Source organism: Tasmannia lanceolata, unplaced genomic scaffold (genome assembly GCF_043159265.1).
Source record: "Tasmannia lanceolata isolate RefF3 unplaced genomic scaffold, GAP_Taslan_0.1 ptg000006l, whole genome shotgun sequence".
Taxonomy (NCBI): domain Eukaryota; kingdom Viridiplantae; phylum Streptophyta; class Magnoliopsida; order Canellales; family Winteraceae; genus Tasmannia; species Tasmannia lanceolata.
The window spans coordinates 40,095,789-40,113,545 of record NW_027518683.1 but is presented as its reverse complement, the minus strand read 5'-3'; the positions used below and the strand labels follow the sequence as shown (position 1 = coordinate 40,113,545).

The 17,757-nt window shown below is 34.9% G+C and overlaps 1 protein-coding gene across 10 annotated transcripts in view; it reads left to right on the top strand.

The window, feature by feature from the left end:
* LOC143880293 (putative LRR receptor-like serine/threonine-protein kinase At1g06840) overlaps positions 1-17,757 on the top strand; it is a 133,906-nt gene that overhangs the window by 66,601 nt on the left and 49,548 nt on the right. For 2 of the 10 annotated variants that reach the window (XM_077383159.1, XM_077383160.1), the window contains exon 1: positions 16,409-16,760. The exons of 6 other annotated variants lie outside the window; for them this stretch is intronic. Coding sequence is in view for 3 of the 4 variants with exons in the window: in XM_077383160.1 (XP_077239275.1) it covers positions 16,726-16,760 (35 nt within the window). In the remaining variant the exon portion in view is untranslated. Of the gene's footprint in view, positions 1-16,408; positions 16,761-17,757 lie in introns of those variants that run through there. 2 more of the 10 variants (XM_077383156.1, XM_077383158.1) reach the window with 2 other exon arrangements.

The window sequence follows — 17,757 nt, the reverse complement described above, 5'->3', positions numbered from 1 at the left end:
GCGGTCGACCGTACACTCCTTTTCCTCATATATATATATATATATATATATATATATTTGGGAATAGTGTTTGTAAGCTAGAGCTCATATATGTTTATATGAGCTAGAGCTCACAAACATAGGGGGGCACATTGTTTATATGAGCTAGAGCTCACAAACATAGGGGGCCACATTGTTTGGATGATCCAAAGCATTCATTTGATAGGTCCTCATATAGATAGGGTGTGGCAAAAAAATCAGCTTCACAGGATCATCCTAACCCTTCCATTTGTGGAGGTTAAAAATGGGCATATTTGTGGACATTTATACCCATCCATTTTAGCCTCCACAAATGAAAGGGTTAGGATGATCGTATGAAGCTGATTGTTTAGCCACAACCCTATCTATATGAGGGCCTATCAAATGAATGCTTTGGATCCCCCCAAAAATGTTTATCTGAGCTATAGCTCAAAAACACTTGTGGCCCCACATTTTTTGGGGGATCCAAAGGATTCATTTGGAAGGCCCTTCCACGAATAGGGTGTGTACCAAAAATCAAGCCTGTATGATCATCCTAACCCAATCAAAGGTGGAGGGGGAAATGGACAGACAATGTGTGTCCATGTTTCTGGCATTTTTTCCCTTCACAAATGGCAGGGTTAGGATGATCCTGCAGGGCTGATTTTCGGTACACACCCTATCCATGGAAGGGCCTTCCAAATGAATGCTTTGGGCCTTCCAAATGAATGCTTTGGATCCCCCAAACAATGTGGGCCCACATGTGTTTTTGAGCTATAGCTCAGATAAGCTTATCTGAGCTATAGCTCAGGAACACTGTTTGCACAAAATTAAACCGCAAGCGCACGGGTCAATCGTAGTTACGGGTCGATCACAGGGAAGAGCTATTAAACCTCTTAACTTAGGCAAAGTGAACAATTATCCAAATATAACTACTAATTATCTAATCTAGATGATTAAATTAAAGCCAATTTACTAGTCTAACAATTTTCCAGTTAATAGAAACAACTTCTCTAATCTAAGGGAAACCTATTCAAGCAATTTAACTACTAAATTTTTTTTATAAAATAAATTAAAGGACTGATTTGATTGAGAATTTTAACCACTAATTTAGTCACTAATCTAACACAATAATTATTTAATTTAATGAAAAACTTAAAGAACTATCTAGGTGCAAAGTTGTAAAACTATTAGAATGTTGCCTAAAATTCAAATAAAAAGTCTTAAGGTTAGAATCCACCATAGGTTAGATAAAAATTATTAGTTTGTATATATAGATTCGCTTCGATCACAATCTTGAATTAGATTGACTTGTATAGATGATCAATCCGATCAATGAAAAATCCAATCAATGGATGAGATTTTCCATTAGTAATTGATCAAGTACACAAACAATTTTCAATATCTATACAATACTCTATAAATTCTCATCAACGATCACATATACAAGAGATAATCAATGGCATATATGATCTATAATTCGAATTTACAACCCCTTGTATATTAAAATTATATTCACAAAATTGAATCTAGACCGTTAGATCACACAATCTAACAAATTTAATCTACCCTTAAGGCTTCATCTAAACCCTAAGATTAAAAATTTAGCTACTCATTATTTATTCAAAACACAAATAATAAAAGATTACCATGATCAATAATCTAAACTAAAAGAAATAAAAATAAACAATAATTCAAAAGAATAAGAGTGCTTCCCCTTTAATTGAATTGTCCAAGTACAAGCATATTCCAAAAGAAAGAAAAGAAATTTTCGACCCTCATCTTTAAAGCTCCTCTCCAATTCTTCTTGGATGGTTCATGACAGTGTTCAAAAACTCCTTGACTCGACAAGGAACTCCCCCGAGTCGACTCCTTTTTGCCTTGGCCGCGTTCCGCATTGCACCACATCCGCATTCCGCGTTTTGCCCTACATAGTTATTAAACTCCTTCGCCTCTCCCAAGTTATGACCGCGTCAACCTCGTCAACCGCATTCTTGGCCGCGTCCGCGTTGAGTCGACAAGGATTTTTCCTGGCCGCGTTCCGCGTCAAATCCGCGTTTTTAAACACTGGTTCATGATGATTGAGCCTTCTTGTGAATTTGAGTTCTTGGAATTGGTTTATGGTAGCCAAGGGAGAGGAAAAAAATTGAATTTCTTTCAAGAGTTAACTATTAAGAGGAGAGAAGAGAGAGAGCCCTCCTGGAACGTCCAACCTTTTTTCCATATACAGAAAACGTCCACCTCCTCTTGGTAATTGCCAAAAACGTCAAATTTCTTAATGCAAGTAGGAATCGTCCACTTCCTTCCTATTTTGCCTCTTGCTTTTGGAAACTCTCCACCAATAGGAAATAAGTGGATTGCTAAGAAGTAGGGGTGGATGTTACTAAAAATAAGATTCCACATCTTTTTGCTAACCATAATAGTGTGGAAATAACGTCCAAAGAAGGGAGAAAACGTGTATAATTTGGGCTCAAATTTGGTTTGGTTGGCAAGTTACCAATTTTGATCCCTTTTTCTTCTGTGTTACAAAATATAATAAAAGTTGGGTGTACATATTACCAAATTTGATCCCCTTTTGCTTTCAACTCTAATGTTATACGGTGATTGATGAGTTGTAAGGGGGTGAATTCATCCATTCCACTCAACTTTTTCTGGTGCTTGTGAAACCACCATATTGTCCCTACTCTTCAAAATAATTACACCCATCGCCATAATTATTTGCAAATGGCAAGACTACCCCTCCTTTATATTGTACACAAACACTTGATATTTCTCCTCTCCTCTTCATATCCAATAAAAGATCCAAACCATATAAATTGACGGTCAATTTGTAAATTACTTGCACCACTAAACCGTCACATTGATATGATCTGAATCGTTAAGTTTGCAGGCCTCGATATGAATTTCGATCTTACCAATGAGCGCACCTCTTGAATCCTTTTTGTGGGCTGATATGGACCATTCAAACGACGGTCAATAAATGTGAATTAATTTCCCCTCCAAGCCCATTTTCCATGGATTTCCTGAAAATAACCTGAAACATAAAAACAAGGAAAAATACCATCATAGCACCGCTTTAATTAAATAATATGCATCCCTAAGTACCTAAAATTCACACATTAATGTGTTTATCAAACACATTCCTATATATATATATATATCATCCATGCCCAACTTGGAATGAGGAGAACTGACTACAAGCTAGAGCCTTGGTGAAAATTTCACACTACTGATTTTCAGACTTCACATATGGAGTGCATATGTGATAATCCAATGCAATATGTTTATCCCTTTTAATGTAGATTAGTTGTAAAGACCCAATTCCGACATCGGATTGCAACGGGAAAGAACCTGCTAAAAACCAAATAACCCATACAAAATCTTATTCTGTAACGACCCGGATTTTGGGCAAATTTTTTTAGACATAATTTTTTTTTCCAAATTCTGAAATCCCAAAATCCGAATTGCTATCCCAAAAGGGAAACAAGCGGACTAAAAAAAAACCTAACACAACTCACAAAGTAAAAGTACTTTGCCCGACAAGGCCGCATGGCCACACTATTTCCTCGATCCCTTTAGCTCCCTTATGTGTTCATGTTATCATGTCAACCTATAAGAACTGTAGTAACTGAGTCAGAACGAGCTGAACAAGATCCCTTAGTAGGCTCATATAATAAAAGCGCACAGTAATGAAATTGTATTATAAAAATGATCCTTATGTCAATGGATAGAATAGGCAACAACTTGAATAGAGATATGAAAATCGAAATAGAAGTATGAGTACGATCGTCAAAAGACATGAGAACAACAAAGAGGATATCAATGGATCATGGTAGAGATAAATAACGCAAGAATCAAAACCTTGTATTTTAGGAAAAGCATAGATAGATACTGTAAAAAAAATCACATCGTATACCAAAGTATACAGTCTCAAATCTGAATCATCATATGTATATACACAGGTCAACATATTTCACATACCAAAGCATGTGGCTCAAAGTCATCATATATATAATATATATGGGTCAAACATCGCCTTACCGAGGTAAGGCAGCTCAAAGTCATTGTGTATATGCATATGGTAAAAAAATAAAAAGATCATAAGAAATTATTTCAAGTGGATAATATTGTAGTTCTAAATGAAAGACAATGAGCATGAACATAGGGAACATAACTATAATATCAAAACCATTAAAGAAACCATTATTATGAAAGTCCACTATCACTTGCCTTAGAGTTTGACTGTCGAAGGAGATGGAAGGCTCTAAGTATCAATAAAGAAGCAACCATGTACAATTTACATATTAAGCGTGTTACCATTAGTTCAAGTGTTCAATTCTTTTCTACTAAACTTGTTCGTATTTATACCAAATTTATTACTAAAACTCGGAGAGGCTTCAACTTAAACCTAACTATCGATTTCTTCGTAAACCAATTGTTATAACATATTGTATCATTATTTATAAATCTAAATTCTTTTGAAACCAAAATAAAATGATTATTTGACCCATTTTAGGTGCTGGTTTTAATGGAAAGCAGCCCTTTAAAGCTTATATAATACATACATATACCATCTCTTTCATGCAAAACCATATAGGTATATTCTATAACAATTTTATCGAAGATGTTTATTTAACACCCATACTTGTTGATTTTCTTAGAAATCAGCACCAGAAGACTTAGATACATTATTTATATATCACATACATTACATAAAACACTTATATGAGTTATATAATTTATATATGATAAAATCTTTACAAAACAGTCATTAAACACACTGTTTTTGTGCTGATTTTGTTGAAAAACTACCATAAAAATCATATATAACACACCTATGTATCATATCTTTCGTGAAAAATATCTTACATAATTTATATGGAAAGTACTCATGAAATCTCAGAAAAACAATCACATTTAAGTGCTGATTTTTAAGGACAACAATAACAAATCCCCTAGAAAATCACACGTATAGGTTTATGCATCCAAAAATAATTCATACCATACTCTAGATTACTCCAATTGGGGTTTTTCGTAAGTAGAATACAATTACATATATTTTTAAGGCATAAAATTTTAAAAAGAAAATTTAAAATCAGTTTCTTGATTCAAAAGGAAGTAAAGAAATCAATAAAACATTATTAGAAACCCTAATTAGGTTGAAACAAGATCAACAAAAGTAAAAATTCTGAATTTAAACAAGAAATTACAAAAAACATAGTTTTTGGGAACATACTTGAAGACGAAAAACCAATCGATGCAAAACCGTAGCTTTTCTTCTTCCTCTCTTCTTTCTTCTCCTCTCTTCTTTTCTACCAATTATTAGGTGATTAAAAATAACCCTAGATGGGTTTATTTATAAACTTAGCCTAGAGTTTTATTTTAAGAAGGATTCCAATTATTAGATTCCTAATTATAATCTAATACTAACTTAAGAGGGTCATTTATTAGACTCCTAATTATAATCTAATACTAACTTAAGAGGGTGAAAATATCAATAATGGATTTTCTAACTTATTCTAATATATTATTAGTATTTAGGTTATATAAGGTTACTTTTAATTATATTTTTTAATATAAAACAACTTAAAATTTGCCTAATAAGACAAAACTCGTAATTATGTCTAACCCTAACAGAAAAAGGGTCATAACTTGCTCAAATCACGTCCGAATCGCTAAATCTTGAGTCCGTTGGATAGGTATTCGAAATACCCATTTACCGGGACCACAATCATGTTGAATGGACAAGATTTGATGCCCCAAAAATAGATTATACTAAAAGTGACAAAAATACACTATGACCGTTGATCGAAAGATCGTTTAAGGTCGAAAGCTCGAAAGATCGTTTAAGATCGTTTAATCTAATGTGTGATAGGAAATACACAAGAAACTTACAGATTGGGGATCTATCCAATATCTAATTTACATATCCCGGTCGGAAAACTTAAAATCGAAGATCTAGCCATTAATCTTTGATCGAAAGATCTACGGTCTAGATTTAATTAGGATTTGTATCTTTATAGGCCCTTGGTAGGACCGGGTCATTACATATTCCAAAAATAAAGATAAACCCAACCACAAATATTTAGACCTCAAGTCTAAAATAAAGTGCATAAAACACAAGTTCAAACTATCTAAATGTCTTCTTTAACTTAAAATGGAATCGAAGAGATCGACGGGGTTTGGCATCTCCATCACTTTATTCACTATCCGGCCCATCCTACTAACTTAAATATCTTCATTTGGAAAAGCTCCTTCGTTCACATTCCCTAAACCTGGTGGGGGGGGGGGGGATGGGTTAAACAGCAGGTTTTATAGAGACCATGACAAGTATTCAAAGCCAATAAAAACAATAGATCTAGATAAATAACTATAGATTGATTTGTAAAACAAAAGATAGATAATAGAAAGTGGGAATCAAAACTATATGGTGTACAATAGAAGCCATGCAATGTTAAAACGAACCGATCTGAAGTCAGTCGGTTAAATCCTTACTTATCTTAATTGTAACAGTCTTTAACCCAAGACACTCCGGATCCCTTTTAGCTTGTTGTCTTTGCCAGCACGGTTCATTCCGCGGAGATGTTTTCCGATAGATCATACCGCCTAGAGACTTATAGTCTTCATAGGATTCCAACATCAACGAGAGGTTGCACGTTACTCCCAGGTTGTATATTTACTATTATCTTTTCTTATTATCCGGGGATAGCTCTGCCTCCCATCTACCGTCCCCATTTTAGACTTCATTCCTTCTTTTTCTTCTGTTCCTTCCTCTCTTTTCTTAGTCTTTCAATGTACTTAAATAGTGGTGAGTATTCTGTCTCTTTCTGTGCAGAAATATGAATCTCTATCTTGAATATGCTTGCAACAATTAAAACAAGATTAACATAAATTTAAATAGAGTAGATGCGAGAAAATAAACTTACGTTAACAAAATGACATATTTTCTTTCACTATAGCATTAATTGAGTAGCAATACAAGTGAAGTCTAGCTGTCACCTGCCTTTTAAAACACAAAATAGGAGAGAAAGATGGAAGTGCGCCTAAGTGAGGGTGCGAAGAGGTCAACCTAAAAATTGTGAATCACCCACATACAGTAAGTTTCACACACACACAAAGGTTTAGAACTAGCGAAAACCATTCAACCTCTATATACCCATAAAATTGATGAAGGCCCTTTAAAGGTACTGACCAGAAATCATTATATATATATATATATATATATATATATATATATATATATATATTGTAACGACCCGATTTCAGTCACCGGCTATGAGCAAGAACCTGTTAAACCACTCAAATTTTTTTATTTTTTTTATTTTTAAAAAGCATGAACATTAAATAACCATAGCTTTTATTCCAAGATCAAGAACGTCTCCTTACAATAACTTTAACTTAAAACAAATTACTCAACTAAATAAAGTCTCAAACTAGCCAATCTAAAATAAATTCAAAGTGTCGACGAAGGATATCGTCTTCCTTATTTATTTGCTCCCATCATCCTACGCTCCTAGACATCTTCGTGCGCAAACGCACCCTCGTTAACATCCTCTAATCCTGGGGAGAAAAACTGGGTTAATAGCAAATCAATAGAAGCTAAGCAAGTATAAAAATTCAATTCAAACAGCAGATCAAGATCCATATAATGTAAATAGAACAGTTGAATTTCCGTAATAAGGATTTACAAAAAAATTCTACAACAGAATAGAGAAATCATTTTAAAATAACGAAATGTACTTACAACTGAAATGAGAAGATTCAGCTACAATAAGAGTGAGTATAAATCCATTACATTCTTATCATTACAATTTCTTTTTAACCCAGGGCACTTCAGCTCCCAACTAGCCTGTTGCCCTTGCTGACACGGCCGATTCTGCGTGGACTTATTATGGTAGATCATACCGCCTAGGGACTCGTGGTCTCCATAGGATTCCGGCATCAACGAGGGGTTGCGCGGTTCTCCCAAGTTGTATATTCTTAATTCTTGGGATAACTCAATGGTTTCCCATCACCCTTCCCTATTTATTCCTCTTTGATTAGTTTTTCCACACTACTATAAGCATTTCAATTAATTCCACGTAATAAAAGAAACAGACAATTTCAAAATTATCCGCTAACAAAATTTGAATTTCATTCCAAATATATGATATCGGAACTATAATTCATTTAACATGAGCAGTTTAAAAAGGAAAACTAAATTTAGAATACTTCACCATCTCCAGTGCAAAAATTAAAAATCCATACATGCACAGTTAGCTATCACCTGCATCGGCTTATGGGATTTCCAGATTAAGGAGAGTATTCCTGTCGTGGATGAGAAACGCGATGCTCTTGTAATCATATTCACGATTTGAGCGGTGTCAATTTTTTATAATACTTGTTCTTCAATTTCCCTAACTCCGGAATGATTTCCACCCTCCAAACATAAACGCAGGTTTCTATTAAATCGGGGTTGGATTTGGTGGTTTAAAAGTACACTCATGGAAATACCCAGGTCTGTTGAGTACAAACTGTCTATATATTTTATTTCATCATCATGATCACTCAACTGATGGACTCAAAACCTTACGAAATTTTCATTTGACCCTACATCGATATTCAACAGGTGTAAGACAAAGTCATGCAAATTTATTTTTTTTATCTTGATACTTATAGAGATTCAACTATTTTGAGCTTACCATCGAATAAATTTTCCTCGATGCCCAAAGTGTACTGGTAACATTGGCTATACTAAAAATTTAATTTTTATTTTTCTTTACAACTTAGAACTTATGTACCATTTGTCTATTATATCATTTCCAATGTACTGACGAAGTTATGAAGATAAAAAAAAAAATCATTTTCTTCCACTTAAGCACATAGAACTGATGACTAATTGAAATATATATACGAAATTCGTTTGTTCTTATTTATATAAGTATAGAATTGACATAAAGAAAGACATATAAAAATCATTTGATAAATGTTTGAAATCATTTATGAGAAAATTAAAAGAGAACCATTCACTCCACCTTAAACCAACTGTTGGAAATTCATTGGCATATGCAAAATAAAAACCATTTTATCGGATTTATATATGTATATATGTAAATATACGGAATTGCTGAAATATAACCCACATACACACATATGTATAATAAGGAAGCATTTATTTAATTTATGTTCATAGAACTGTTGAGGAATGGCTCATGAAATAAAGATCGTTTTATTGTTGTACATACCATTAGTACTGCTTGGACAAAAATATACATGTGAGAGGTTGTTCTTATATACTATAGGTACATATGTCTGTTAAAAATCAAGGCCTACATAAAATAAAAATTCTAGTATTTTTTCTATATACAGATACTTTTTTGGAAATAAAAGAATCATTTTATTTAACATATGACCTGGAACTGTTTGAATAAAATTCATGTATCCAAAATTACTCCACTTAAAATTGTTCATAGATAGATAACAAAAAAGAATCATTTTATTTATGTAACCAGGCCTAATAGAATAGAGTATACATCTGCAGTACAACTATATATATAATAAATTCGGAATACAAACGCTACCATCCTCTCATTTATTTTATGTACATAAATCTGATGGAAATCGATTTATTTATCTATTTACTTGGATTAGTTTGACTTCATTCCTATGTAACAATATCACTTATTACTTCGGCAAGAACTGAAAATCAGAAGACTATAAGATTTTTAGAGAAAATAAACTACTAAGCTCTTTATTCAAAAAAAAAATAAACAAAAATAAACTACTAACTTGAAGAGTGTACGATTTCCGAAGATGAAAGATGATTGAGAATGCCTCGAACAAGCCTTTCTTTTCCTCTCTTCTTATTTATTAATATTTTTTTTCAGCTCTCTCTCTCTTGGGCGTCCAGCAATTGGACGTGGGAGAGAGCCCAAGTTATTTATATTATTCTGTTCTTTGTTGTAGTTTTGGTTGTTTTCCTAAATTGGTAAATTTAGAATCCCACAAATCTCTCAACTAATCTAATCTTTACAATTACTTGGACTCCAAGTTACTTATCTCTTTCCTTTATTTTTAAATAGGATTGATCAAATCTAATGGGGCCCACAATTGACGCCCAAAAAGAGGGGAGGAGAGGAATTTTATGCGCACATATCCCTTTTTGGGAGTTGTGCATAAATAGCAATTTTTGACTATTTTAGTATACCTTCCTTTAGTAGATTTGCTTAAATAAGTTTTTCCTAAATTTTAGAGATACTTCTCCTATCTATAATGGTTTACTAAATCTCTTCGATTTCTAACCTTCCCTATTTTTTCTTTATGTAGTTAATACCATTTACAGAAAGAGGGCCCACTATTGGGCGTTAGAGAGAGGAGAGAGAATTATATGGCCGTACCCACTCCAAGATTGGAGTGGGAGGCAATTATTTTATGGAAGTTGGGAACATGCCCAAATTTTAGGGATTTAAGTGGATACGTTAAAAAATCTAGAGGTTTCTGAAAATGTACAATCTCGCTAATTTTCTACTAGCCCTAAAATACCCCTTAAGCCTCCCTTTAAGGAATAACACAATTAAGGATAGATTAGGCATAAAATTTTATAACTTTTGGTAGTCATAAATTTCTAAAACATTAAAATTTTGTGCCTAATAGGAAAAATCCCTTGATTAGGCCTCACCATAATAGAAAAGTGCCCATAACTTTGCCAAATCGCATCCGAATCGCGCGATCTTGGGCCTGTTGGATAGGTATTCGAATATCCCATCTAACGGGGCATATACCACATCGAACGGATAAGTTTTGACGCCCCAAAATTTAGCTATAATTAAAATGACGAAAATAATAATAAAATAATAAGATCAAGGAAAAAGTGACTAATTCTTACGATCGAGGGTTGATCAACGATGGATCGATGATCTCCCTCGAAAATATGATCTAATGATCCTATGGTCTAGATCTAAAGTTTTATGGACGAAAATTAAAGGCGGTCTTTATATATATATATGAGGAAAATGTTTCTGCGCAGCTTGCGCTTAAGTGGCTTAAAGAGCCTCCCAATGGTTCGTTTAGTGGGTCCACTTTTGCGGGTCCACAAAAAAGTGACCAATGGGAGGCTTTATAAGCCACTTATGCGCAGAGAGCTCCCTGCGCAGCTGCACAGGAACACTTTTCTATATATATATATATATATATATATATATATATATATATATATATTCACTCTATCAATAACCGAGCCGGATCTAGTGTATCATAAGGGATTTGCCTTTTCTATTGATTCCTACGGATTGGATAAAAAAAAATTCTTGAATGAGGTATTCAACTTCAAGGATGAATCGAAAAAGAAATCTTTATTGGTTCTACCTCCTATTTTTTATGAAGAGAATGAATCTTTATTGGTGTATCATAAGAGAATGTTCTATTTGCCCGTAGCTCACGTTTGATACCTGATAAAGAAAATCTTGGTTTTCGTTTCCCTTGTGACGGACCTGGAAGAGGGGTGTCAAGGTCGGCTAGTGAGACGATGGGGGATAAGCTTCATCGTCGAGAGGGAAACAACCCGGATCACCAGCTAAGGCCCCTAATTGACCGCTCAGTGATAAAGGAGGATGTAGCTCCAGTTCCTTCGGAAATGGTAAGATCTTTGGCGCAAGAAGAAGGGGTCGATCCGTATCATCTTGACTTAGTTCTGCTTCCTCTCTCAGAATCTGAGGTTTTGAGTTGCGGATCCTTTCCTATCCAATTCCTAAAAAGTGGATTCATCATTCCGGAGATATCAAAAGAGAAAAAAAATGTTTTGTCTGAATCATTAATGTTCCTTTCATGGATTTTCTCCATTATTCATATGGTACCTAAAGTGGGGAACCATAAAAATGATTTAAGCGCAATACGTGGGCCAAGTGCTATTTTTACCCAAGGCCTCTATTTTTTCTAAACTAAACATGTTAGTCAAAATGACTAATTCTATGTGGATCCTGAATCCTAAACAGGAGGGAGTTCTTGGGACTAATTACATCACTGGGATTAAAGCTCTTAAGACTGGGTGTGGGGCTCACGTAGCCCATGCCGGATTAATCGTATTCTGGGCCGGAGCAATGAACCTATTTGAAGTGGCTCATTTCGTACCAGAGAAACCCATGTATGAACAAGGATTGATGATCAGATGTATCTGTAGCTAAAGATCACTTGTATTTGTAGTTTTGTACACGAAATCCCTAATCCCTAATCCCGAACTAAAATGAAAATGAATGTCATCCTCATAATTATCCATGACTGTTTATGTCTCTAGCATGACCACTTGATGAAATGTGGAGGGAAGCGGGGTAAATGGCGATACTACTGGAAGGATCCTTGAGAGAGATATTGAGAGATCCAAATTCCAGTTGAAATGATATCTTTAGGAGGAATCGATGGAACAGGAATCGATGAAACAACATCAATTCAAATCCTGGATCATATATATATTAGAGTTGACAAGATCATCAGTCTATATAAATAGAGAACTGATAGAAATAATTGAATATATGTATTGGTTTTTTTTCTTGTGTTTCTTCCTCTCTTTTCTTAGTCTTTCATTGTACTTAAATAGTGGTGAGTATTCTCTCTATTTCTGTGCAGAAATACGAATCTCTATGTTGAAATATGCTTGCAACAATTAAAACAAGATTAACAGAAACTTAAATAGAGTAGATGCGAGAAAATAAACTTGCATTAAAAAAATGACATATTTTCTTTCACTATTGCATTAATTGAGTAGCAAAACAAGTGAAGTCTAGCTATCACCTGCCTTTTAAAACCTAAAATAGGAGAGAAAGATGGAAGTGCGCCTAAGTGAGGTTGCGAAGAGGTCAACCCAAAAATTATGAATCACCCACATACAGTAAGTTTCACACACACACACACAAAGGTTTAGAACTGGCGAAAACCATTGAACCTCCATAAAATTGATGAAGGCCCTTTAAAGGTATTGACCAAAAATCATTATATATATATATATATATATATATATATATATATATTAGAACTGACAAGATCATCAGTCTATGTAAATAGAGAACTGACAGAAATAATTGAATATATGTATTGGTACTAAGAAAAAAATTCATTATATATATATAATTAGAGAACTAACAGTAATCATTGAATACATGTATTGGTACAGACGAAAAATCATTTTCTATACATTTAACTAGAGAACCAATGAAAATCATTTAATACATTTACATCCATTAGAATTGGTAAAAATCTTTAAATTGCTTGACGAAAAATCCTTTTCTATACATTTAACTAGAGAACCATTGAAAATCATTTAATACATTTACATACATTATTAGAATTGGTAAAAATCATTAAATTTCTCTGTGTATAGAACTGACAAAACTTTTACATCCATTAGAATTGATAAAAATCATTAAATTTATCTGTGTATAGAACTGACAAAACTTATTGAATACATTTACATCTATTAGAAATGATAAGAATCATCACGTCTATATGCGTACAGAATTGGTAAGAACTTTCGTTGCATACAGTTAAACTCATCATTGTCCAAAAGTATAAGTTTAGGGTACCGTCACCTACCTCGGTTATCTGTGATGTGTAAAAGTGAGGAATCTCTAAGTCTGGATATGGTTCTCAACCAAAATTGTAATGCAATGATACATATATGAGTTCTCAAGGAAATTTCTTAAAGACACAGACACGTAACTAAAACTTGTACCTAACCGTATCTTTTTAGGACTCTTAATCCCTCTTGTTTATTATTCATATTTCAATGACTTATGTGCCTGTTATTTGAGTAAATTTTATGTTAACCCAGTCTAGGGAATGATATCAACACAACCATATTTTTTATCTCAGCTCAGCTCAGCTCAACAAAGCCTTTGTCCCAAACTAGTTGGGGTCGGCTAAATTAATCCTTTAGGAAAATTTTATGAAGAAGGTGAAAGGAATCTACCCGGCTCTAATCCTGGCTCTAGTTGGGTTCTTCTATGTGGATCATTTTCTTCCATTCTATCCTATCCAAGCTCATGTTCTCTGTTATATTCCTAGCTATCAAGTCTTCCCTCACTGTTTCTACCCAAGTTGTTTTCGGTCTGCCCCTATTTTTATTCCATCAACTTGGCACGAGTCGCCTCTTCTCACTGGAGCATTTAAAGGCCTACGTTGGATATGTCCAAACCATCTTAACCGGTGCTCTCTCATCTTCTCCTCAATTGGTGCCACCCCCACCTTTCTATGAATGTCTTCATTTTTAATTCTATCTAGCCTTGTTTGGCTGCACATCCATCTAAGCATTTGTATCTCTGCTATACTCATCTTATGCATGCACATGCTGCTTCTTGGTGGCCCAACAGTCTGAGCCGTACAGCATGGCTGGCCTCACTGTTATCTTATAAAACTTTCCCTTCAACTTGGTAGGGATTTTACGGTCGCACAGAACTCCTGAGGCAAGCTTCCACTTCAACCAATCTGCTCTTATTCTATGGTTAACATCCTCTTCAATCTCTCCTTATGTAGAATTGAACCAAGATAGCGAAAGATATCCCTCTTAGGTACAACCATATTTTTTATAATTGCACAAAATAATGAAAGATAAAATAATGGATTTGGAATTCGTCTGGCCTCTTTTCTGTTAAATCTTTCTATCATCATCTGGTGCCCTGCAGTGTACCCTCTATCTCATCCAAGGTATGAAAATTTCATTGTCCTTCTAGAGTTAGTTTCTTTGGTTGGGCGGTGATCCATGGCCCGATCCATGCACCATTGCCCCTTATGCTTGGAAGGTGGTGAATCTATTAGCCACCTATTTATCCATTGTAAGGTTGCTAGAGAGGTGTGGAGCCGCATTCTAGTGTGGTTTGGAATTTGTTGGGTTTTTCCTCGATCAATCCCTGATTTAATGGCTTACTGGGAGGGTGTTTCTTGGAAAAAGAAAGGGAAGGGGTTTTGGAAAATTTGTCTTCTTGCCACGTGATGGGTTATTTGGAATGAGAGAAATTCTAGAGTCTTTGATGAGTGGCCAAATCTCCATATTGGCTCTATATAAAAGTAATTGCTCTTTCTATTTCTTGGGCGAAGAGCCTTTCATTGTTTCAATTTGTCTCGACCTTTGATTTATGGGACGGGTGGCAAATAGTGTGCAATGAAAGCGAAGATAGATCTCGAACCATTGAACATTGGGAGCCTCCTCCGGTGGATCGTCTCAAGTTCAATTTTGATGGGTTGAGTTTGGGCAACCCGGTTTTGGCGGGCATTCAAGATCTATGCAGAGACTCTTTTGGGTCGGTTTTATGGTCCTTTTCTGACCCCATTGGAGCTGGTGATGCAACTGAAGCGGATGTAAAAGAGGTGTATCAAGGAATTATAAAAATTGATAAGGCTCTTTATAGCAAGACAATAGTGTAGGGAGATTCTAAAAATGTGGTGCGGTGGTTTCAGGTTCGGCGGCTCCCCCTTGGAGGCTTTCCCCTTTTTTTGAGAAGATTGCTGACTTAACTCACGGATCCTCTATTGTCTTTAAGCATGTAAGGAGATCTACTAATTCTAAAGCAGACTCTCTAGCTAGGGCTGGTGTGGTTAGGGTGGGTTTGGAATGGTTTGATTTCCTCCCCCCCCCCCTCCCCCGAATCCTTGGTCTTCTTTGTATCTTTGCTTTTGTGTCTGTTCCTTTGAGGACCTTCTCGGTTCTCTTTATTAATTCATTCTTTTACCATTTAAAAAAATAATAATGAAGGACAAGCGGAGCTTGTGCAGTTATCAAAACATTGGAATGTTAACATAAGCAGCTTGTAGCATAAAAAATCAGAAAAGATAAGCTGCGGTTGTGCAATTATCGAAATGTGGAAATGCTTAAAATCAGCATCTTGTTGCATAGGAAAAGACAAACCGTGTTTGTGCAGTTATCACAATATGGTAGTGTTAAAATTAACAGCTTGTGACATGAGAAAAGACAAGCTGTGTTTGTGCCGGTATCAAAACAGTGGGGTGTTTAAAATCGGCAGTTTATTTCATGAAAATAGGAGAAGATAGGCTGAGTTTGTGTAATTATCAACACATTGTTGGGCTGTAAATCAACAACTTTTGCACTAATTAAGAAAAGACAAGCTAAATTTATGTATTTATCAAAACATTTCTGGGCTGTAAATCAGCAACTTTTAACTTATCTTTTCTATTTTTCAAATGGCTTTCAAGAGCTTTTTGGGAGGAAACATAATGACCCTTTTAATATTTTATCATATAAAATATGCGTATGCTGCCATCACCTCCATATTCGTACCCTTTTCTTCCTAAGGCCGCCCACTGTTAGTGTAAAAAAGTAGTTCTATAACCACTACAGAGGCTGTCCAAAGGAAAGAACAGGGGCTAATATTTTATTTTTCTTTGTTGTATTTAGGTTCCTCATAATTAGAAAAGATAGGTTTTATAACATTGCAGGGGCTCGAATTGGGCAGAGAGGGTTTGAATTAGGCATGGATCTGGGCATCTGCAAAGTTGTAGACAAGGTACGATTTGGTCATAGGATTTGTGGGACATGGGATGTGTAAATGTTAATCATGGGGGAGAAAATAGAATGAGGAAACAATTACAAATTCTAAAAAATTAAAGAGACATCCAAAGAATTTAGATCAAAGCTATCTACTTGATGGAGAAGAAGGATGAAGGAAAAGGTTGATTCGCACAGATGGAGGGGTCGGCCAACACCAAGATCGGCTTCGGGATGAAGATTGAAGAAGAAGAGAAGAACCAATGACCTATTTTCAATATTTCCCTTCTCTCTTGGTGTATATCTCTCTCTCTCTCTCTCTCTCTCTCTCTCTCTCTCTCTCTCTCTCTCTCTCTCTCTCTCTTCACAGTTTGGGCGTGCGTGAGAGGGGAGAAACCACACGTTAAGTTTCTTTTCGTTTTTGTTTTGTTGCTCATGATATTTGTTTCCTACTAAAATTCTAAAATGAAGGCAAAAGTTCATTCTTTTTAGGTTTTTTTTAATATTTATCCTTTTCACATTAGATTTTAGACTATTTTAAAGAGTCTTTCATTTTATATCTCTTTTTTTATGTTTTAAAATAACACTACGTGGGCCATTATTAGTGTGCACACATTCCCATCTTGGGATGTGCGCATGGCCACTCCAATTTAGGGAGACTTTTGTCTCCTGAAAATTTGTTTCTATCCCTATTTTGTGTATAAAACTGACAAAAATCATTGAATACAAACATCTATTAGAATTGATAAAAAAATCATTAAACCTATGTGTGTATTTTAGCTGACAAAATTTACTGAATAGATTTGCATCTGATAGAACTGACAAAAAGATCATTTAGTCTTATATGTATATAGAACTGACGAAAATCCTTGAATAAATACACACGTGACAAAAATCGTTAATGTATATGTATATAACAATAGAATACGAATGGTAGAGGTCAAGGGCACTTGCAAGGACTAAGTCAAGGGCTGAAGAAGACCAATCCCTCTCCTCCTTCCCTCTCTTCCCTCTATTTTTTTTCTCTCTCGCTTATCTATCTCTTGTGCGTCCAAGTTTGGACGTGTGAGTGAGAGAATATATATATATATAAATTGCTAGCGTCCATCGCAAAAGGCATTTCTAGGTTGGTCTGTCTCATGTCAAACCAGCCACCTTGTGAATGGAGACAATAGCTTTTGTCTCCATTCACAAGGTGGCTGGTCTGAGATGCTACAGACCTGCAGCAAAATGCCTTTTACGATGGACCCTAGCAAATCCCATATATATATATATATATATATATATATAGAGAG